Source organism: Fusarium poae, chromosome 2 (assembly GCF_019609905.1).
Source record: "Fusarium poae strain DAOMC 252244 chromosome 2, whole genome shotgun sequence".
NCBI lineage: Eukaryota > Fungi > Ascomycota > Sordariomycetes > Hypocreales > Nectriaceae > Fusarium > Fusarium poae.
This window is the reverse complement of record NC_058400.1, coordinates 3,780,528-3,801,510: the sequence shown is the minus strand read 5'-3', so window position 1 is coordinate 3,801,510 and position 20,983 is coordinate 3,780,528. Positions and strand designations below refer to the sequence as shown.

Sequence of the window (20,983 nt, the reverse complement as noted above, 5' to 3'; positions counted from 1 at the left end):
CATTGTTCTCAAATTAGAGATGAATTCATGTCGCCTCCGAAAAACCCCAACGCCAAACCATAACCAAAAAAGGCACCTTTCCGAAGAATCGACAGTCGTGCGTATCGTATCATTGTCACGTAGGGAGAGAAAAAAAACATCCAAGGCTCCCCTGAACAAATGAGACCTTCAGCATGAGGGCTATGCTCGCAGAGCTCGCAGTCTCTGCTGGAGCTTATCTTCCTCTTCAGCGCTGGGCTCATTGGTCTGCGCAGGCTCAGCGTTTGAAGGTGTCGCTTGGCTGAGCTCCTTGCTGAGCTCAAGGCCAGCGTCATCAGCTAGCTTTCCGAGTAGCTCGTGGACAGCGTCCTCGCCAACCTGGGTCGAGGTAGACTGGGTAATGGCGTCTTGGTAGATGCCGTTGGACATGGCGTATTCTTCGTTTTGCTGCTTGAATTGCTCGAGGGTAACGAGAGTCTTGGCAGTGTGTTAGTCATAGTTGGGCGTGATAAACCTGTATATAGACTGACCTTTTCAGGATTGGTGTTCTTCTGAGCAACATTCATGGTTCGCGATGATTGGGCCATCATCTGGGTCATTCGATTCATCGAGTTGTTGGCCTGGATCTGTGCAGCAGACAGCTCAGCCATGTCGGCCATCTGGTCCATCTGCTGAGCAAGTGCCTGTTTGGAGAGAAGCATCTTGGCCTTCTGGTACGCCTTCTGGGTCTCCCCCTTCTTGAGTAGATCTTGTATCTGCTTCTTGAGGATGGGGTCCTGTTTGGCGGCCTTTTGGGCCTCGCGACGAGCCTGTTTGGCTTGGAATCGAGCCTGGAACTCTACCTGCATATCGCGAGCCATCTGACGGTTAGACATTGTGGGCCAAAGGGTTCTGCTTGTATTTTTCGGGCGCGAAATGGATAGGTCGATGGCTGGAGTCGTCGAGCGTGGATTTTACAATTGCGTGTCGAGGTTGGAAGATACAGTTAATGTCATGTGAGTGTTTTAGGTTGACATGGAACCGCCGAAGGTCTAGAATCAAGACCCGCGATAATGGGGTGCGGGGCGCACACGCAGACAGGATGGGGAAGCGGGCGAATGACGCAACCAACGGAACCGGATTATTTGGGCGGAATAACAAAACAGAGAGACTGGGACTGAATAAGTTTCCGCGCAACCACTAATAATGAGTTAGTAGTTAGGTGATTCAGGGTAACTACTACCTCGGTGATTCACAATTTCTGAAGTCTAATACTAACTTGTTGAACCAGATATTCAATATACCCACAGATTGTTAATGAGAGGTCAGACATTGAACAACTCCATCCTGTACTGCAAGAAACTTGATAGATTTGATTCGCTAATGATTCAAATACGTTGTGTATTGGTTTGGTTCTGCGTCTATCCATACACAAGGTTGGTAAGTTTATGACATTTAGACCAGACTTCCCAGGCTCTATATCTTGTACTTGTACTCGGAGGCAACGTTTCTGTTAACCACTAAATCATTCCACATAAGTTGACGTGGAAAACTACGTTATGTGAAATACAGCACTGCCTATGTCCCTTGACGGAGCCACCTGAGAACCTGGGCTGCCTAGGTTCCTAGGTTTGGGCAACCGGGATTCGCCTTGCTCAGTGTTGGCCCTAACAGTGTCTACTAAGTACCTAATCAAGGAAAAGCGGGTGGTACCGTAGTAGTTGAACACTCGAGTGCTAGAGGAGGCTGAGCGATAGCAGCGGCTTGATAGTGATCAATGCGACAGCGCACAAGTTTTAGCTGATGAGAAGAGACGGGAAAGTCAATCACATGGGCATCGCAAATGGATGTCTGATCTTAAGAGTAAGGTGGGTTCATGGTGCTTCCATTTACATAGTACTTCTTCATGACAGGGGTGGGGCGGCAAACCTGATACAATATTATGGAGGCGTATGAGATGAGTTTCCACGATAATACTAATAATACATACATAATAGATATGGCGTTGAGATGAAATAATATCCGGAAATGGGGTTTAAGATTAATTGGCTCAATTAAGCTCATATGAGACTCGAGATTGCCGACAAGGGGGACAGAGCTGAGAGCTATGTTGGAATGGGGCAAAATGAACCGACCGACCCTCTCAATGTGCGACTTTATCATCAGAGTTGTTAAAGGTTGGAACAATTGTCACTTTTCGGCGCCGTGATAGAAGGGGACCTTAAGGGAGACAGGGGCACGAGGATCTAGATCAAGGTGACCGCCAGGGTCCTTTCGTGTGCGGAGCGCAGAAGCATTCCTAGGCAATAGAAGGGATTGAGAAAGGGGTTCTTGAAGATCAGGAAACGTAAAGATCATTAAACTTGATATCAAACATGATAAATACTCTTGAGACAGTTGAGAAACGAGAAACGAGAAACAAACAATTAATGGCGGTATAGTGCAGTCGCAATTAGCTACCCTTAGACAGCCTTGAAGCATTTTGCGTCTCTCCTGTCCTGCGACCGTTGGCATGTCTCTCCCTTCCGTGTCCCAGAGAGGAAACCCTTGTCCCTCTTGTATGTATGTCACTGACGGCTAGTAGATAGCTAGAGACAGATAGATTCGCCTAGATTCCCGCTCGCTTGATGAACTTCTTTTTACCTGTATCTACCTAGATACGTACCCAGGCTACCAGGTTGGTTGATCAGTTTCGCCAAGAAAAGGGCCCCATCTGCAAATCCCAGCTGCATGGCCAGCCAGCTATATATGTATGTAGCTTCACATTCCAAGCTCCGGGGATGAAACCCGCTGAATAGATGCATTGCAGGATGGGGTAGAGAGCTTGACCGAATGTTTGGTGAACTGGCGGTCATGGAGAAAGCACATAGAGCTGGTTATTTCCCTACCTACCAAGGTACTAAGGTATGCATATGCAGTTTCTCAATACCAATGGGCATGGAGGCTTGGAAAGTTGAAGCTGAAAAGCCATTTTTTGCCTGGCTCAAGGACATACATAGTCCCACATACCACACGGAGCTAATATGGCGTTATGTTTATTGAATAGCGTAGGATTGGCGCATGTTACGGTTATCGGTAATCTTAGTACAGATTGGGATGAGGGCATTCCCGATACTTCGGTTGAATACCTATCATGGGTATCAGATCTCATCTGTCGGGTGCCTATCAAGGCAATATGATATCAGTGCCTGCGCAAGCCAAAGTCAAAACAGACCTAATAGTATGTAATAAGGTAATCGCCCTGGATGCGGCGAGCAATGAAGACTGCACTTCCCACATCCAACAAATTGAGTTGGGTGCGGTTCAGTCAATGATGACAACGACGGGGCTTCTGGTGGATATCTTTGAGATTCTAGACATTTTTAGCCAGCAAGGCTAATACAGTATGTAGATAGTCTAGTATGTAGCCAGCGAAACAAAACGAGGAGGTGGTAGTAATGGTGGGCTTTTTTGATGTTAACGGATACGTCCCCGGTATGGCCGGTGGTAGATTCTCTTGTTATTATTGGGACACGCATGTCAAGGTCCACTGCCGCACTGCTAAGTCGTTTGGTCGGTCAGCATCAGCCCTCTCTGCATCTAACTCAAGATATCACCGCTGATCGGGATCAAAGGGCAAAGAGACGACGTCGTCTTACGAGGTTTGCATACGCATACGCATGTCGGTGGTGTGCCCAGTGAAAGGCGGTCGAGCTCGTTGGTATCGTGCGCAGTGTTGTAAGTTCTCTTCCCTTAACATGAAACTGGAGGGTACTTTACCTGCAAGCAGTTAGTTGCTTGGGGTTTTGATGACTGACTTGGAAACTTCCTTTGCAAATTGAATGCCTACGAATGTTGATCTTTTTGTGGTCACATACCAATCGATATATGGGACGCATCTAAAAAATCAGAATTCATAGTTCATGGTGATGAATTGTTGTCTCCCTTGTTGACCACAATTCTCGTCACCATCGATTGTGTTACTGCCCTGCATTAACTCTCTCCCTCGGTCGAGTTGGCGTGGCTTGGGTGGAGAGGTGGAGATCGACTCGACCTCTGTGGAGAGCTTACGAGCTTACAGAGGCTGACTGTGTTTGTACAGTATGATGGATTTTTTTCTGGGGTGTCGGATCGCCAACCTACAGTGCGAAGTGTGGTCGTACACACACATTTCATCTGGCCAGCTTCGTTCGTCTTCCTTGGTTTCCGTTCTGGAGGATGAGGTGATCCCGTCATTGTGCAGACCTACTGGGTAAGCCCCGAAGGTTGGTCTTGGTAAAGAGGGGTTGGAAACACGTCTTGAATCATAAAAAACAAACAAAGCCTCAGTACTCTTAACTTGACTTTTGATGTTGTGTTGATCCATTTCAGTACGGCTCTTATTGGGCGTGGCGTGGCATGCGTAACGTAGCAAACGAAGTAACTACTGAATACGGGAAGCCCTCTAAAATTAATTGCCGCCCCGTCAGAAACTCCATGGAAGTTATTCATCCCAACAATACGACCAACCTCAGTACTCATGTGTTTGCCACAAGTGCAAAGAAACTCGTCGAACCATGATCAAATAGAGGCGCATGGAGCAACTAGGTCCGCTATTGCCATGATTAGTACCTGCTGCTCTACAAAGGAGGAAGAACAGAGTCTCGTCTCAGCTAAGGTACCTAGCGGGAGGATGGGGGGTCTAGGTTATGATTGCTGGATCATAAAGCTAGGCTGTTTTGGCCTCTTGTTGATTTTTTGGGTATACCTCTGACCTCTTTATGTATTATATACAAGCTTTTAAGAAAGAATAGGTTATAAGGTCTTTAGACTGTTATTATGATATTAAATCTGTTAATTGACTGTTCTTCTTGAAATCTGTTGTCTATTAACATCGTTCCTTCCTAAGAGAGTGGTTTCATTATGTCCAAAATCACCTCTGCTCCAGACCCCCCCTCCTCCCGGTAGGTAGATAGTTTAGTGTAGGCTCCGTGTCCGTCTACTAACGGCGGGCGTCTCACAGCTTCCGATTGATCAACCCCCTTTTTTTGGAAACTCGAACGGCCCATGGATCTCCGAAAGCGCTGTGATAATCGTATTCCGCCAATCAGAACTCGACATTGAGCCCCCTCCTTCCCCCCTGCAGTTACGTTGAGTGTTTCCATTCCCCTTCAGCCCTTCCTTCCCTTTGTGCCTTCCTTCCTTCCCCTTCCTTCCCTAGTAGCAGTGGGGTAAGACTGCGTGTCGCTTGGTGGCTCCTCCCTCTTTGACTCTTGTCTTGCGCCCCCCTGAAGCCTGTTCCAATATGGGCCGGGCTGGCTTGCGAGACAAGCACATCCCGGCACCCAAAGGGCTCTTTCCGAGCCACCTTCCCCCTTTGGGTCCCCAAAACACATTCAGGGGGTGTTATTTCAGGGGCTGATGCCTCAGGCTCTTGAATCTACCGAGCTGTGCCCCTCCAAACTCTCAACGTGTCCTCAAGTGATAAAGAGGGCCTGTCCGCTCCATCCAACCTGTCCTGAAATCACAAGCCAACCGACAAGTACTCAGCGACTGGTCACGAAGAGAGCGTTTTGTCAAGTGAACAGTCTGTCCTTTACATCCTCTTGGAGTGTACCTATTCGTCATTGCCATTGCCATCACTGCCTGACTCATCACCTTTGACAAGGCAACGACAATCAAGTCTAGTCCCTGACTCACACTTACTTGATCGAGTCTTGTGATTCTCGTGGTGGAACGTCGCTGCCTGTACTTTATGCAACTCTAATACTTACGGCCATCCCCATAATATCTCATCAGTTCCCACCGGATATCTGATATCGGAGAACACCATCAACATCCATAACTTCCTCTTTCACAGCACACAACAATCACTCAAAATGGAATACCAACAAACCTTGCCTATCGATAAGCTCCAACACTCGCCCGCCGAGTCTCTTATGTCGATTCCAGGGGACAGCTTCACATCACTGTTCGACGTCACCACGCCCAGTGCCACTTCAACCATGAACCCAATGGAGATGATGACCCCCAAGTCTTTCACAGACGACCAGATCCCTTCATCTCTTCCTCAGATTAAGCAGGAGGAGGACATGTCAACTCCATCACCATCTCCTGCCCCTGAGAAGAAGACAACCAAGAAGCGAAAGTCGTGGGGTCAGGTCCTTCCTGAGCCCAAGACAAATCTCCCACCTAGGTATGGTGATATATTGAGGTGTTTTGTCAATAAGCCAAGCCCACTGACACTCTACAGAAAACGAGCGAAGACTGAAGACGAAAAGGAGCAGCGCCGCGTTGAGCGTGTTCTTCGAAACCGCCGCGCTGCGCAGTCTTCTCGTGAACGCAAGAGACAAGAGGTGGAGGCTCTTGAAAAGAGAAATCAGGAGCTCGAACAAGCCGTCATGGCGGCCGAACAAGCCAACGCTAAACTTATGATGGAACTCGAGCAGATCCGACGGTCTGGAGCTGTCTCATACTCCCCCTCGGTTTTAGACTCTTTCCGAGTCAACCCTTCACTATCACAGGAGCTTTTTAGCTCCCAGCACACCCACGAACCTATCGAAGGATTAGTGTCCTCCAACACCACTGTCGACCCTACAGCACTTTCCCCCGTTTTGTCACCAGTGGCTGAAAGCTCCGATGAGACTGCCGACCAAGAGCCATCAAATGAGGCCAAGCCGGAACTGACTGAAAGCACCTCTCCCGACCTGACACAACGTCCTGCCGCGATGTTGTCTGACCTGCAGTGTCACAAGTCGGCGGAGATGCCCAAGTCGTCCCTAGTGCCGCCAACCTCGATGCCGCCAACCTCGGCCTGGCTCCCGCCCTTCCAGGTGATGCTGCTTTCAGCCTTGGCAACTCTGACCTTCTGCCAACGTCCCTTGACGCAGATCGCTATGTCCTTGAAAACGGGTATCTCTCTTCATCCGACTCCTCAATTATTGGCGACGATAATATGGTTGGTGACGCTCCCGCGTTCAACCTCAACGACGACTTCGACATCAGCCTCTGGCTCAACGACGACAGTGCCATCTCCCCAGAGTCTATGGCAACGAGCGACTTCGCCGCTGCGATCCAGGGCCTCGAGCCCAAGATCTACGAACCTGAGAATCAAGTCTCTTCGGAAAATCCTATCCAGCAGCCCCATCCTGGCGCGTCCACTCAAGGATGCGACGTTGGTGGCATTGCGGTTGGTGTCTGAGAGATGCGAGGACAGGATCGAGGTCTTGAGGCGCGGAACTGACGGATCGCGCGGCCAAGACGAGTTGACAGGATATCTGACTAACATGGCCTTGCCGTCGCGTGAACTACTGATGACAATTCTGTGGACCATACAATCAGAACAACGTCGACTTGAACGTGACAATGACCGAGCTCTCGACCCGCAGACTCGCTCTTCATCACACAGACACCAATCAACCAAAAAATCTGTTTCGCCAGTTATTTCGGAGGCAGAGAATAATTGGACAGAATCGTGAGGGTCAGCCACATGATGACCTGTTATAATGTGCTTACGTTTATTTGTTTGAAAACCTAATGGTGGTGCAAGGCGCAAAGGATCAATGTCCCAGGGGAAGGGACCGGTAAAGAACCTACAAGATAGGTCTTCTGTAACAAATACAATGAACCGCTCAAAGAAGCGCATGATCGTCATCATCTTTCTCCTACACTTGTGATTTTGTCTTCCAATGTTGTGAATGATAGATATATCATTTGCTGTCCGAATGACTCAGGGTCGAAATGGTAAATTACTTTCTCATTTACTCGAGCCTTGGTGGTATCTGTGTCTTGAATCTTGACACATTTTTGTGACATAGAACAACTCTATTCTTGTCATTCATGGGTGGCCAGTCTCTAGAAGTATTTAACCATTTTGTAGCAAATGAAGAGATGTCTACAACATGCTCTCGCTTTTATATGACACCTGACCTATTTCTGGGGTATTATTGTTAAAAAGGCTACTGTCACTCTTTTTCGTCATCGAAAGCGTCTTGCTAGCTATATACCTGCCCTATGTGAAGAGTGTAGGTTGTAGAATAGTTCGTGATGAACTGTCCACAACAACGTCTGGACAGTTAGGCACCAACAATTTGGGCTCGTATATCATAAAATGCAATAATGATTAGCATATCTTCATCACGCCTGACGTCATCCTTCTTAGAACTACCATAGACCATCCATCTCCTGCATTGCTGCTTCGTCGTCTTCGTAGGCATTCATGCTTTTGCTGTTCTCTGTCCGTCTCTGCACATCTCTCTTTGTTGTGTGATCTGGACTCCCAGCTTCTACCATGAGAGCATTCAGATCATCCTCATCTGGTTCTTTTGGTGTAAGCCTCGCTTTTTGGGCTATGTCCCGAACCTCTATCTCTGCGATTAGGGCTTCAAGATCCTCTTCTTCAGGGGCATCGTCTCGGATCGGCACAATTGGCCGAGAAGACCTTGGTGTCGCGTCATATAGATCGTCATCATCTGGTACGTCTCGGTCTTGCTCTGGCGTTCTTGGTCTAATCGCTTCATCCGTGGGTCTCGAAGTGCTATCCTGACCGAAAATATCCTCCCCTTCATCGTCGACCGCAGTATCCTTGGGTTTACTCTCGTTGACGTATTCGTTGCGTGCAATCATGACTCGCTTTTTGTGGCCTGCCTTTTCTACCATGCTCAGAGCGTCGAGAAATTTGGCTTTTGGGAAAAGATCATCAAGCCATAATTGATAGAAGGATAGGAGTCGCGAGGCATCTGAAAACTGGAATGAAAATTAGTACGACTCGGTTCGAACGATTTCCGGATCGAATACCTCATGGCCTTTGCCCTTGATCTTCAGGTCTTGTGCTCTCTGCCTTAGTTTGGGTATTCCTTTAGCGCCAAGTAGCCTGTCGCATGTTAGTCTTGCCAGTATAGCACTGGGAATAACTATCACAAACCTTTCTTCATCAAGCTTGACAGTGGGAGCTCGGGCACGTTTCTTGACATCAACCTCTTCATCAATTCCAAGTCCCGAATCTGGTTCCTTGCGCTTCTTGTTGAATGCTTCAGGTGGGGGAGATGCGAAAGGATCGTCTGACAGGTCAGCGACGTCGTAGTTGTCTAAACCGTTGGCTGGATCGGAGTCTAATGTTGGCATTGTGAGATTGATTGTGTTATAGGATCTGACCGGTAATGTGGGTAGGAAAGCAAGTACCTGTGTAGATAGACAGACTCAACTGCTAGGTAGACGCGTCTTGCAGAGGGAGACGCGTCTTGAGCTTAATTGATTGCTGATCCACTACATGGCACGTGACCAATCACTGACATCCTCGATGAGCTGACCACACGTGATTCATCCTGAGGCATCAAGACTGGAACTCAGCTTCTGAGTGTACGGGAAACCGACGACCTCGAAAGGCTTGGTGCAAGTATTCAAAGAATTGTTACGGACGACGCACCACACAATGGCTGAGACCGCGACTAAACAGGCGACCCCGTCCTTTGTCGGGACCAGCAAGGTCGTCCAGACCGATTACCCTGTGAGTGATGTTGCAATTGACGCTACAATTGCTATTGTTAATTGATGATGTTATAGCTCATTGACAACGACCCGTACGTAAACCAAGCTCATTCGATACCAAGCGACGACGATACGTGCTGAAACAACTTCTTCCATGGTCGATACGGATGATTGGACTGGATTTGTTGGATTATGGGCATCGCTGACCCTCAGCAGTCATTTCAAGCGAGTCGTTGGATATGCTCGAACCTCGGATTACCTCGCCGGCACCGCCGCTGCCGCATTCGCTCCTGCAGCCCTCTACGCTCTTGAGAAGTTCGCCCCGTCACACGTAGGAAAAGGTGGTTTTGCTAAGGCCATGCGATTGGCCGGAGGCGTCGGTGTCTTGGGTGGTTTTCTCTACTTCTACCAAAGATCGGCCCGTATGTCTATACCGTCTTGGTGATAGCTGGAACATGTTGAACTAATCTGAACAGTCCGATTCTACGGTGCCACTGAAAACTCCCGCGAAATTGAGATGGACATGCGCGAGATGGTTGACAAGGTTAAGAAGGGAGAGCCTCTATATGGTGTTAGTCGGCTAAGCCCTCATCTTCAGGGTGTCGCTGCCCGGCAGAGCAGGTACTCTGCTCTTTTCCTCAGCACGATCCCCTGGTTCAACTTTGTCAACCACAACCAGCACGGTGTTGACACAGCCAAGTACTACCAACAGGCTGAGCGAGAATTAGAGGCGGAGCGCTCGTGAACAATAGTAGTGGGAAATTTTAAACAGGTACTGGAGTTAGGTCGAGAGAAAAGAGGCGTATATTACCAGTGAAGGAGGGCACTCCCTCAACGGCCTGGTCAGTTTTGCTGAGATACGTGGAAATGGATTCATTGAACCATTGTTGATTCTTGAAAGTAAAGGTTACATATACTTCGTGCCATGTTCTCCCGTCGCATCAGTTTCCAAAAGAAATGTATGGACTCAGTGAGCTCTTTTACTAAGCTATAAGTCAAGTTTGAAGGGTATGAGTAGAACTGATGATAGGTAGGCAAACGACAAAAGAAACAGGAATACAAGTTGGCTCATATTGCAGCCTTTTGCACGTTCATCTTGATTAATTGAGTTTTCTCAATTACAAGAACTGTTATGTCATTGCTCTAATAATATAATATATATAGGTAGGCAATTAGAGCTTGTTGCTTCTTACATATTTGACTTATTCGGAAGTACCTAGGAGTCAACAAGTTCCAACTCCGCCCAACTCCGTCCAAATCCGGGCCTCACAATGAGTTACCATCGGGAACCGGCCAACTCCGCCTCAAGACCACAAGATGTTAACCAATCAAGACACGAATAATTCACAATTCTACCACATAGACACATTCAATCCGCAACAGCTTCCGAAAGAGGAACCCTGAGACGAATGCTTTGCTGAGCCGCTAAATTTTTCATTCTTTTCTTTTTTTCCTCATATATATCCGTGGTGTAATCTGTCAACAGGTGGTGAGAAGAACCAACTGGCTTATCGACCTGTCTGTCAGCTTACAATACAGCACAGCAGTTTCAGCTATCAACAACAAGATGGACTCAATCTCAACAGAACCCTCCATGAACCTGCCTGTGATCGACCTTGATGTCTACCTCAACAATCCTGTCAACTCGGAGGCCGTACAAGAAGAATGTCGCAAAGCAGCCGGTGCCCTTATCACCTACGGAGCCCTTGTACTTCACGACAGCCGCGTCTCAGAAAAAGATAACTCAACTTTCCTTGACATTCTTGAGGATTACTTTGCACAGCCCGTGGAAATCCTCAAGAAGGATGAGAAGCCTGAGCTCAGCTATCAGATTGGCGTCACGCTAGAAAACACCGAAAAGCCAAAGTGTGCAGTTGATGAGCCTTGCTTGGATGTTATCCAGAGACTTGACCCATCGCAGAGACCACTGGACATCACAGCACACTCTCCTGATCCAAAATGCAGGTTCTTTTGGAGGATGGGTGAGCAGCCGCCCTTCGAGACTGAGTTCCCTGGATTGAACGCCGCAAACGTTGTGCCAGAAGCCTCTCACATCAAGGACCGTTGGGAGCCAGCCATGAATCAGTGGGGAACATCTATGAAGAGCGCGTAAGTACCAGAGATGCTCACGCTTGAGCAGTACAGTGCTTATTGTTGGATATTCAGTGTCTCCAAACTTGCCGAAATGGCTGCAGTTGGTCTTGACATGCCAGCTCAGTTCTTCAGTGATGCTGGAAAATATGGGTTTGTTCCTCTTGTGACCTATCATGACAGTTTTCTAGACTCACACGCTCCATAGACCTCACCTTCTTGCTCCCACAGCTTCAGATTTAACCAAGTATGGCCAGAAGGATACCATACTCGCTGGGTTCCATACCGACCTCAACTTTCTCACCATTCATGGGCGCTCCCGCTACCCCGGTCTTCACATTTGGGCTCGCAACACCGGAAATCGGATTGCAGTAAAGATTCCACCTGGGAACTACTTATTGGTCCAGGCGGGCAAACAACTCGAGCACATCACCGGTGGGCTCATCAAGGCTGGTTTCCATGAAGTGATCGTCAGCGATAAGACTGTCGAGACGATCGAGAAGAGGAAGCGCGAATTCCCTGACAGGCCTCTTGTCAGGATCTCAAGCACCCTGTTCTGGCATCTGGGAAGTGACGTTGACCTGACACCTATACCCAAGCTTGCGGCGAGAGCGAAGGAAGTCAGAGAGCGCCAGAAGGAACTGGGAAGAGACGAAGGGCGGGGGTCTGAGTACCCCCCTATGAAGGTTGGACACCAAGTACAGGCGTACGTCAACACATCCCTCCCAATATCAATCTTGGTGCTGATCATGATACAGAGAACTGAAGCACATTGCCTTGATGACTTGACAGTGAATTTATAGGCTACGGGACATTTGGAGCAAGATTTATGACTATACGCATCCCAACACAGTGTATTAAATGAGATATTATGAGTACAATAGTCTCATTTATCTACTGCATCGATTCCTGTACATGCTAATGAAATGCTAAAAAGGAAAGACATTGTTACCACTTTCTAAGATTTATGTTTAGGTCATTGCTATACTAGTTCACGATCTATTTGTGTGCGCCGCGGAACGGTAGGCAAACTCTCTTGGCTTTTAAGGAACCCAACCTTCTTGAATCTAACAAGAGACGTTCGCCAGACTACGATACCAACCCATTTGGGCACAAAGATCACAATTGGATTTCAGGTTACAAGTATGAGGACTCATTGCCTATAAACAAAACGTCAATCCTTTTCTGGGGTATCTATCTTTCTCTCCTCACCCAATATGCTTACACCTCAGATGGCCTCCCAACTTTTGCAGACATCTAAGTCTCTTTCTCTCGGGGAAGAGTAGTTTCCGCTAGCTTACCACCTTCGGACCCGCCATGATCAGAACCGTTCTCTTTGGGAGCGGCTGTATCGTTGACGATTGTCTCGTTGTTGGTGTTATGAGGTGGGTTGTCCTCACGCCAAAAGTCCTTCTTGCCATGAGCTAGTCGGTTCATCCAAGGGGGCAAGAAACCACCGGGGATGCGCCAGGTCCAGCCGTCTCTCTCTTCGTAGTTGGGGGGCACGATACGACCTCCGGAGATAACCTTGACAAGCAAGACAACGGTGTTGATAACCATGTAGGTACAAATACCGGCAATAAGACCATCGGCAATGGAGTATGCAAACGGCATGATGGCAATAGTGAGGAAAGCTGGTACAGCATCTCCCATATACTTCCAGTTGATCTCCGTCACAGCACCAACCATCATAGAACCAACAAGAATCAGAACGCATCCAGTGGCCCATGGTGGGATGGATGCAAAGATAGGGGCAAAGAAAATGGAGATGAAGAAGCAAATTCCAGCAACCATGGCGGTAATGCCAGTCTTACCACCTTCGGAAATACCAGCACCAGACTCGACAAAAGCAGTTACGGGAGGCACGCCAAGAACAGCGCCGATGGAAATACTGAGAGCGTCCACCATATACGCAATCGAGGAACCCTCAAAGTCCTGGGTGACCGGATCGACAAGGTCGGCAAAACGTGCCATACCGTACAGAGTACCTGTGCAGTCCAGGATGTCGACATACAAGAAAGTGATAAGCGCCAAACCAAATTGACCACTGTGGCCAGAAATGTCGAATTGGAGAACGTTGAGTGTACGCTTAATCTGGTGGAAGTCGACGACCTTCTTGAAAAAGTCGAATCGGTCGTCACCAAGAGTGTCGTAGGGGAAGTATGTGACGTCGGTGCCTCGTGGCCAGGAGATAATACTGACAAGCAAGATTCCGGCGATAACAGCACCTTTGACCCGGTACATCATGAGTAACACAGTGAGGATACCACCGCAGAAAATACCAATCCACATAGAAGGATTTCTCATCTTCTGGGAAGAAGGGCACAGACCTGTCGCGGGGTCTCGGTAGCTGGCTTCGCAACCTGCCAGTTCCAGAGGAGTAGAAGTGCTGCCAACGATGAGGCCAATACCCTCACTATAGGTAAGACCGATGAGGGTCAAGAAGAGGCCAATACCAACACTAGTGGCGAGCTTGATACAACGAGGAATGGCACGAGCCAGCCATTGGCGCATACCGAAAAGAGCAAGGCCGAAGAAGATGAAGCCTTCAATGAAAATGGCTGTAAGAGCAAGCTCATAGGGCACAGGACCAGAGCCACTAGGACCGACGACAGTATATGTAAAATACGCATTCAAGCCCATGCCAGGAGCGAGACCGACAGGGAGATTGGCAAAGAGACCCATGAAGAATGTAGCCAAAGCAGAGATGGCAGCAGTTGCGGTAACAGCGTCGCGCTTGACCTCAGCAACACAAAGTTGATAAGCATCGTCCGGAACACAAGCGCCGTCCTTGTAAGCAGGGCAAACGCAGGTACCGCCAGACTCGGAAACGATCGAGGAGTTTACAGCAATGATGTACGCCATGGCAAAAAAGGTGGCGAGGCCAGCCCGGATCTCAGTGAAGAATAGAGAGCCTTTGCGCTCACGAGGCTAACACCAGGCTTTTGTCAGTGATGCAGCCGGGATCGTGGAAGGGTGATTGACTTACATGACCAGAACCATCAAGTTGGAACCAACGACCAACAGCGCTGGCTGCGATCTTGTGGTTGGCATTCTCCATCCAACCCATCTTGAAGGTCGAGGCGACAACAATATGTGACCAAAAGATGTACAAGACTCAATCAATGTCCCAAAAGCCAAGGGACGAACGAGAATGGCAGACAAGAAAATCCAAAACGAAGCTGGGGAACAGCAGCCTTTTAGAGCAACGGCCTGGCTAGTGTACCGGGCGGAACAGCTAGTCTATTAAAGTTAGTTCCTTTTGCTTCAGCTTTGGTGGGATAGATGGTTGGCCAACGGTGTGCCTGCGATAAAGATGAACGGAGTAAGGCTTGAACTAGCGACAACAAAGGGCAGGAATGTGGGATGGGTCAAAGCTGCCGACTTATAAACGGAGAGATAAGAGACTGGGGAAGACAAGAGCCGGGGGTTTCGAGTTTGTGGATGAATGTAAATGTAAATCACCAGTACATGGTATACAAGGGCGAAGGTTGTACATTGGCGTGCAAGGGCGATCTGGGGGACAGAAGACCCAGACAAGGTAATGAACTAGACACTTACCGAATGAGGTACAAAGAGAGCGCTTGCTAATAAGGTATAACCTCGTACGTGGTGCAAGGGGACCTGGTAATGCAATGCGCGGGTGGTGTAGTCGCAGATGCAGCTGTCGCTTTAGGACAAGGCAAGATGCAACGGAAAGTAACGGTCCCAACTGTAGTGTGTTGATAGGAAGACGGCGCAATGCGACGACGGACGAGTGTACCGTATTGGGGAAGATAGTAAGGCTCCGATACCAAGGGTCTTGAGGAGCAAAGGTCCGATATAACTAGTAGGCAGGTAGAAAGTTGATCTCTCGTTGCCAAGCGAGTATCGAGCAATAGTCTAGCTCGTCCAAATTGTCGAGATTTGATTTTTTTTGGTGTGGCGGAACCTGACGAGGAAAAGTTCCTCGAAGGTACAGTAGAACAGAGAAGCTTCAACTATAACCACGACAAGATGTCAGTGATCCCAGCACAGCAAAGGGTCGCGACCAAGCGAAATTGTTGGGTTTGCGCAGGATAAGAGAACAGAGGGAGGGAGGGAGGAAGAAAAAAAAAATCGAGAAAATCAAAATTGCGGAAGGCGAATTCGTGATAGCAGCTCCAGCTCCAGCTCCAGTTCCAAACCAAGCCAGGCCAAGCCAAAGATGCTCCGCTAAAATAAAAAAGGCAAGTACGAATCGGCCGGAAATACCGAGGTTGGGTCTTTTTTTTTTCTTCTTCTCTCTGTTCTTCATCAGCTTGTGCCCCAGTTCTTTTTGATGCCATTGAAACAGAGTAGACTAGACTAGCTGCTTCAGTGAACCCTTCTTTCTACCGGCCATTCCTAAAACGCTACTGTATCGCCTCTCGAGCTTAGGAAGCGCTCCAGTCTGCAAGCCATCGTGCGGGTAACGTGGAGTCGACAGTGATAACGACACGGGTATAACGCCACGCACAAGATGCCCGTCCAGTTACAGGCCTCGAATTTGATCTTGGCTTCGTGCTTTAAATTGAGCAACCCCTGTCGCAATCAAGACATGAGACAATTGACTGAAGGGTTTTCCAAGGTAATCTCGAACGAATCTATACAGGTGGGTAGTTAGTTGCATACTGTCTATTCCATTCGCGAGGCAAATTTGAACACTCAGGTACGTCGATATTCAAGCTAACGGGTCTCGTTCTTGTGAAACCATAAGGAAACGAACGACTCGAGCCAGGAAAGCACAGATGACAATGGCAGATACGAGGCTCGGGTGCTATTCATTTGATGTGCCAGCGGTTGCAACCATCGATCTTGTATTTATCTGCTTTGTTGGCCAGTTACACACAGTGACGCAGACAAAAAGCCGAGACGTGATACGGTATGTGAGATGGATGCAGTTGAACAGGCACCTTGAGCTGTACCCCACGAAATCTCTTTTGTTGATAGACATATCTAGTATCTATGGATAGGACAGCGGCGCTCTGCGATGGTGCATGTTTGGGTGTCTATCTGCCCTTGTGTTGTGCTATACGTCAAGATTGCCCTTTTTAGTCTTTAGGCCAAGAAGTGGTTCATTAACTCGTCTGTGCATGTATACTCTGCGACGAAGCACTCTGAGTTAAGTGCTTGCTTTAATGAATTATTACTCATCTGTTAGTGAGTGGAGAACCCACTCCAGATGAGTAAGACCGTTTGCGTTACGGACTGACGTTTACCGTCTTTATCAATAGGGTAGTTAGTTAGTAGGCAGGTGTGGGTAAGCCTAGCGGTTGTGCTACGGTGTCAGCTTGTGGCTGAGCACCTTCCTATGTCGGAGTTGGAGCAAGTACCCTCTGGTGTCCTGCTGGTGCGGGAACCTTGGGCGCACCGTGCGGACACAGTCGCTCAAATTTGAGGTACTTCAAGCCTGTGCACGGTCAATAACCCGTTTATCAGTGGTGATAAGCAAGCAAGAGATAACGGAGACCCAGAAAAGGGCCGTCCACCGATCTTTATCCTTTATCGCATAGGATCGAGTTTCGGCTACTAACAGTTTTTAGTGAATGAAATGAAATACCTACAGTTATGCCTGAGATCCATCTCCAACACAGACTAGGGCCGAATTGTTCCGACAACTCTTTTCACAAATGCTTTATTTCCAGCGACAGCTATTTATATAGCATTTAATGTTTAACCTTACATGAAGCGTAAATTATAATACTTGATTATTCGTTCACTCATGACAACTGGTCCAAGCGCTCTCAAACCGTCCATTATGTTTTAGTGTTTTACTTACTGCATCTCGAACTTATGTCAGTCAATCATTAGCCACGGCCAAGGGAGTTTACATAGCTCCATAGAATCTGCCCTCATGGCTCAGTTTCAGCCCACTGCCGGCTTCCCGGCACTTGGAATGAACCGTCTTTTCGTGTTCCCCAGATCCAAATGTGTACAAGGCACTTGGCCTGCAAGCTTCCGCCCCCCCGCTTTCACAAGGTAGACCGACAGACATACTTACCTTGGGTGCGTACTCTTACTGTTGCAAATGGCCTCAAAGCCCCGAATTTCATATATACAAATTTGTCTAAACCATATCCTAGCACTGGTACCACTTCAGAGTGACGGCGGTATAACCCGACGATACTCGCTCAGTCACCGCCATCGATCTCTTTTCTTCTGCGTGCAGGGAACGTGTGAGTTCCGACTCTGTCCTTCATGAGGATCGATGGTCGGTTGCCAACAAGTAAGACAAGGCGTCTAACTACACTACCCCCAACTTGCTGAGAATGAAGCAGATCCTGGTAGGCAAGCCGTAGCACAGTCTCGACCAACGATGTGCATTGTCAAAATGCTACGGTACAATACAGCATGTTATTGTTACCCCCTAAGCCTAATCGTGCAATGTGACGGTATGGATGAACCCTTGTCTTATGCATCTATACGTGTTGATGTGTGAGTTTAAAATGCGATCAGCTGAGACAAGGCAAACCCCCCGACACTATAAGCAACTCCAGCTCATCAAAATGCAATCACTTTAGTCACGACTTCCACGACAACCTACAATACAGTTTCTGTGGGTTGAGACATATATCTTCAAGAACATGAACTATTACACTATCAAGAGTTCGTTAAAATTCTGCCACGGTACTATCAATAAGCTGCAATACAGGAGCTATTCAAGCAAGCCCTATGAGACATGCTTGAGTGTCTGAATAGATCTGGATAACCTATATCCATACCTTGGTGTGAAATCGTTATACGATAGTCCCCGGTATTTATCGTCGAGGATAGATGGGACATAGGTCAAGTTACAAATACCCCGGAGAATAGAGAAATCTATCATCATCGTCATAGTATGAAGGAAGCGGCCAGTACAATTGATGCATATCAACGGAGCAGCGCGCGTTTCTTTCCAGCGTTTGCCCAAGCATCATTTGACAGCGCAGACGTGTGCCAGCAAACCACGGCCGAGCTTTAATTAATGGCTGCTGAGTTCATCATACCTGTTCAACATGATCATATGTTGAGTATGTATGCAGGTGCAGTTAGCCACCAGTCTTTTGCTTCCAGAGCGTCCCAATTGAGGTTGTGACGTCAATCAGCTGAGCAGACTGGGTCTTATGACGTCGAGCATGCAGGGTCTAGATGGATTCTACGTCGGTCTCCCCACGGAACTCGTCAAGTCAATGGCTGGATGGCTGGTGTTTCCCTCCGGAACTGCAGCTCTACGCCATTTTTTTTTAACTTGGATGCGTAGACAGTTATATCCTACGTGCTTATTCAATGACGAAGGGTCTGGTCACCGCACATTTCCGCCACCAGGGTCGCCCAATCTAAGCCAGTCAATGTCAGAGGGCTAGAGGGAAATCCTTTCAGTTGCATCGGATGCTGTGACATCCATTCTTCTATCCTTATGCCTTAGCCTAAGCGGGACGTGACCCAGATTAGTAGGCATAGAGTCAGTGTCTACTGAGAGGTTATGCCAACCTAAGTCTTGCACCACTAATGATCCCTGATCAGCCTTTAGTTGTGCTCTGTTTCTTTACCGCTCATCACATGTTGCGTTTCGCTCTTTATATGCAAACGTCTCTTTACATAAAGAAGAGTGCATTCCCGTCTTTCTCTCAACCTACTTCCCCACCATTAATTGATCTACCTTATCTAGGTAACTGATCTCTCTGCTGGTTATAACCATCTATTCTCAACAGTTACACCAAATAAATTCCCTTTTCAAACTCCCGAACCAGCACCCTTTGTCAAGACGTACTGTTATTGCATCTATGGCATACTATCACCAGCCCAGGCAACAATCTCGTCCGTATCGATATGACGACGATTTTGTTACTCCCGATCTCGAGAGATCGTATAATCCTTACGATGAAGCCCCGCCCCGGAGGGTAAGAAGAGAGCCGGCGACCGATGGGTCGTCTGGACCACCACCACGCCGTTACAAGTCGGAAAGAGGCCGTCGCCCTCGAAGCCCAGGAAGGCCTGTCCATCGCGATGAGTCCATGGTACATGGCCGTGGGCCCGGATATCGCAACCATTCTAATAGACACGAGTCGGAACGGCGTGGTCATAGTGTAGGACCTGATCGCCGATCGCGAAAACTGAGTCCTCCACCATTTGGGCCGCCCCCAGATTCACCTCGTCGTAAAGCCCGATCCGCGCGGCCCGAACGCGAGTCATATCGCCCTGAACGTGAACATCGTCAACCACCAAGAGAGCCACGACCTGGACGAGAGCGCGACGTGCATATCCGAGATGAACGTGGAAGGCGCTTGGGAAGAGACCAACGATATAAGAACGACAGTCCATCATCATCATATCCTTATGATCGTGATCCATATATCCAAGGGCCACCACAGCGAGGATATCCAGACGAGGCTCGGGAAACCCATCGGGCCCAAAACAGGGATCCTAATGCCGACTATCCTCCCCGTCGCCACGGGAGGTCGTTACCACCGGCTGATCGATCAAGATCACGGGGAAGAACTGGGAGATCGCGGTACTCGGATTCTGGGTCAGACACAGAAGACGATCATTATGTAGCTGGAGCCGCAGCAGCTGGAGCCGGTGCCGCGGCTGCTGGCCGAAGACGTCCACGCTCTCAGGGAAGAGACCGGCGCGGACGAAATCATGAACAATCTCCGACTCGTGGTCGCCCACCAATTACCCAAAAATCTCGCGGCGCTCCATCTGGACGTCGGAGCTCTATGCCGGCTTCTACGAAGAACAAAGCTGCCGCATGGTGGCAGAACCCAATGGTGCAGGCAGGCGCCCGTACTGCTTTTACTGCTGGTGCTCAAGCAGCGATGAAATCCGGCAAAGAGTCTGGTCCTTGGTTAGGCCCTAAAGGAGCAAAGGTGGCCACTGCTGCCCTTGGTGCAGCTTTAGTTGATGGTTTCATGGGCCAGAAGCATCCAGATAGTACAAGACAAAAGCTTATGAGGGAGGGATTAAACCTAGCATCAGCGCAAACTGGAAAGGTTCCAGAGCGCCGTGGCTCCTCTCACTATAAATAAATAGGTATTAAATATATAAAATTATCATCTTACTTAATAAACTGATTAATAATATCCTAGAGAGACTTTATAAAAATAATAATTAAGATATAAAAATTAAATAATTAAATAATAATTTCTTTATTAAAATAATTTATTTTAATTAATAAATTAATTAATAATATATTAATAGAATTTTATAAAGTAAAATTAAAAAGTTATATAATAAAATAATTTATATTAAGCTTTTAATTTTAAGCTTTATTAATATTAATATTAATTTTATAATAAACTTAACTTTTTTATTTATTTTTTTTTTTTTTTAATATATAATTATAAGATTACTTTTACCCTTTTTAGTTTTATTAAAGGTTATTTATAATACTTTATCTATCTATATAGATTAAAGAATTATATATAGTTTCTCTTAAGATAAGGTTTTTAATATAAATATAATAAGGTAATTACTTAAACTCTATAATATTAATAATTAATAAAAGAAG

General features: G+C 47.6%; 8 protein-coding genes across 8 annotated transcripts; 5 read left to right on the top strand and 3 right to left on the bottom strand.

Moving 5' to 3' along the window:
* Window positions 1–180: 180 nt before the first annotated feature.
* Window positions 181–854, bottom strand: FPOAC1_005130 (uncharacterized protein; the record flags this gene model as incomplete). The annotated part of the gene is made up of 2 exons (XM_044849661.1): window positions 181–456; window positions 510–854. The coding sequence occupies 2 exons, from the start codon at window positions 852–854 to the stop codon at window positions 181–183; spliced, it is 621 nt and encodes a 206-aa protein (XP_044708371.1).
* Window positions 855–5,795: 4,941 nt separating this feature from the next.
* FPOAC1_005129 (uncharacterized protein) lies at window positions 5,796–7,117 on the top strand (the record flags this gene model as incomplete). The annotated part of the gene is made up of 3 exons (XM_044849660.1): window positions 5,796–6,112; window positions 6,170–6,633; window positions 6,663–7,117. The coding sequence occupies 3 exons, from the start codon at window positions 5,796–5,798 to the stop codon at window positions 7,115–7,117; spliced, it is 1,236 nt and encodes a 411-aa protein (XP_044708370.1).
* Window positions 7,118–8,079: 962 nt separating this feature from the next.
* On the bottom strand, window positions 8,080–9,039 carry FPOAC1_005128 (uncharacterized protein; the record flags this gene model as incomplete). Its single annotated transcript, XM_044849659.1, has 3 exons — window positions 8,080–8,661; window positions 8,713–8,788; window positions 8,840–9,039. 3 exons carry the CDS (start codon window positions 9,037–9,039, stop codon window positions 8,080–8,082), a joined length of 858 nt encoding a protein of 285 aa, XP_044708369.1.
* Window positions 9,040–9,346: 307 nt separating this feature from the next.
* Window positions 9,347–10,147, top strand: FPOAC1_005127 (uncharacterized protein; the record flags this gene model as incomplete). The annotated part of the gene is made up of 4 exons (XM_044849658.1): window positions 9,347–9,421; window positions 9,478–9,494; window positions 9,619–9,824; window positions 9,879–10,147. The coding sequence occupies 4 exons, from the start codon at window positions 9,347–9,349 to the stop codon at window positions 10,145–10,147; spliced, it is 567 nt and encodes a 188-aa protein (XP_044708368.1).
* An 822-nt stretch (window positions 10,148–10,969) lies between these two features.
* On the top strand, window positions 10,970–12,282 carry FPOAC1_005126 (uncharacterized protein; the record flags this gene model as incomplete). Its single annotated transcript, XM_044849657.1, has 4 exons — window positions 10,970–11,511; window positions 11,569–11,646; window positions 11,702–12,199; window positions 12,252–12,282. 4 exons carry the CDS (start codon window positions 10,970–10,972, stop codon window positions 12,280–12,282), a joined length of 1,149 nt encoding a protein of 382 aa, XP_044708367.1.
* A 468-nt stretch (window positions 12,283–12,750) lies between these two features.
* On the bottom strand, window positions 12,751–14,563 carry FPOAC1_005125 (uncharacterized protein; the record flags this gene model as incomplete). The annotated part of the gene is made up of 2 exons (XM_044849656.1): window positions 12,751–14,424; window positions 14,483–14,563. 2 exons carry the CDS (start codon window positions 14,561–14,563, stop codon window positions 12,751–12,753), a joined length of 1,755 nt encoding a protein of 584 aa, XP_044708366.1.
* Window positions 14,564–17,691: 3,128 nt separating this feature from the next.
* On the top strand, window positions 17,692–18,014 carry FPOAC1_005124 (uncharacterized protein; the record flags this gene model as incomplete). The annotated part of the gene is made up of 3 exons (XM_044849655.1): window positions 17,692–17,719; window positions 17,772–17,885; window positions 17,950–18,014. 3 exons carry the CDS (start codon window positions 17,692–17,694, stop codon window positions 18,012–18,014), a joined length of 207 nt encoding a protein of 68 aa, XP_044708365.1.
* Window positions 18,015–19,256: 1,242 nt separating this feature from the next.
* On the top strand, window positions 19,257–20,501 carry FPOAC1_005123 (uncharacterized protein; the record flags this gene model as incomplete). The annotated part of the gene is made up of 1 exon (XM_044849654.1): window positions 19,257–20,501. The coding sequence occupies one exon, from the start codon at window positions 19,257–19,259 to the stop codon at window positions 20,499–20,501; it is 1,245 nt and encodes a 414-aa protein (XP_044708364.1).
* Window positions 20,502–20,983: the final 482 nt, after the last annotated feature.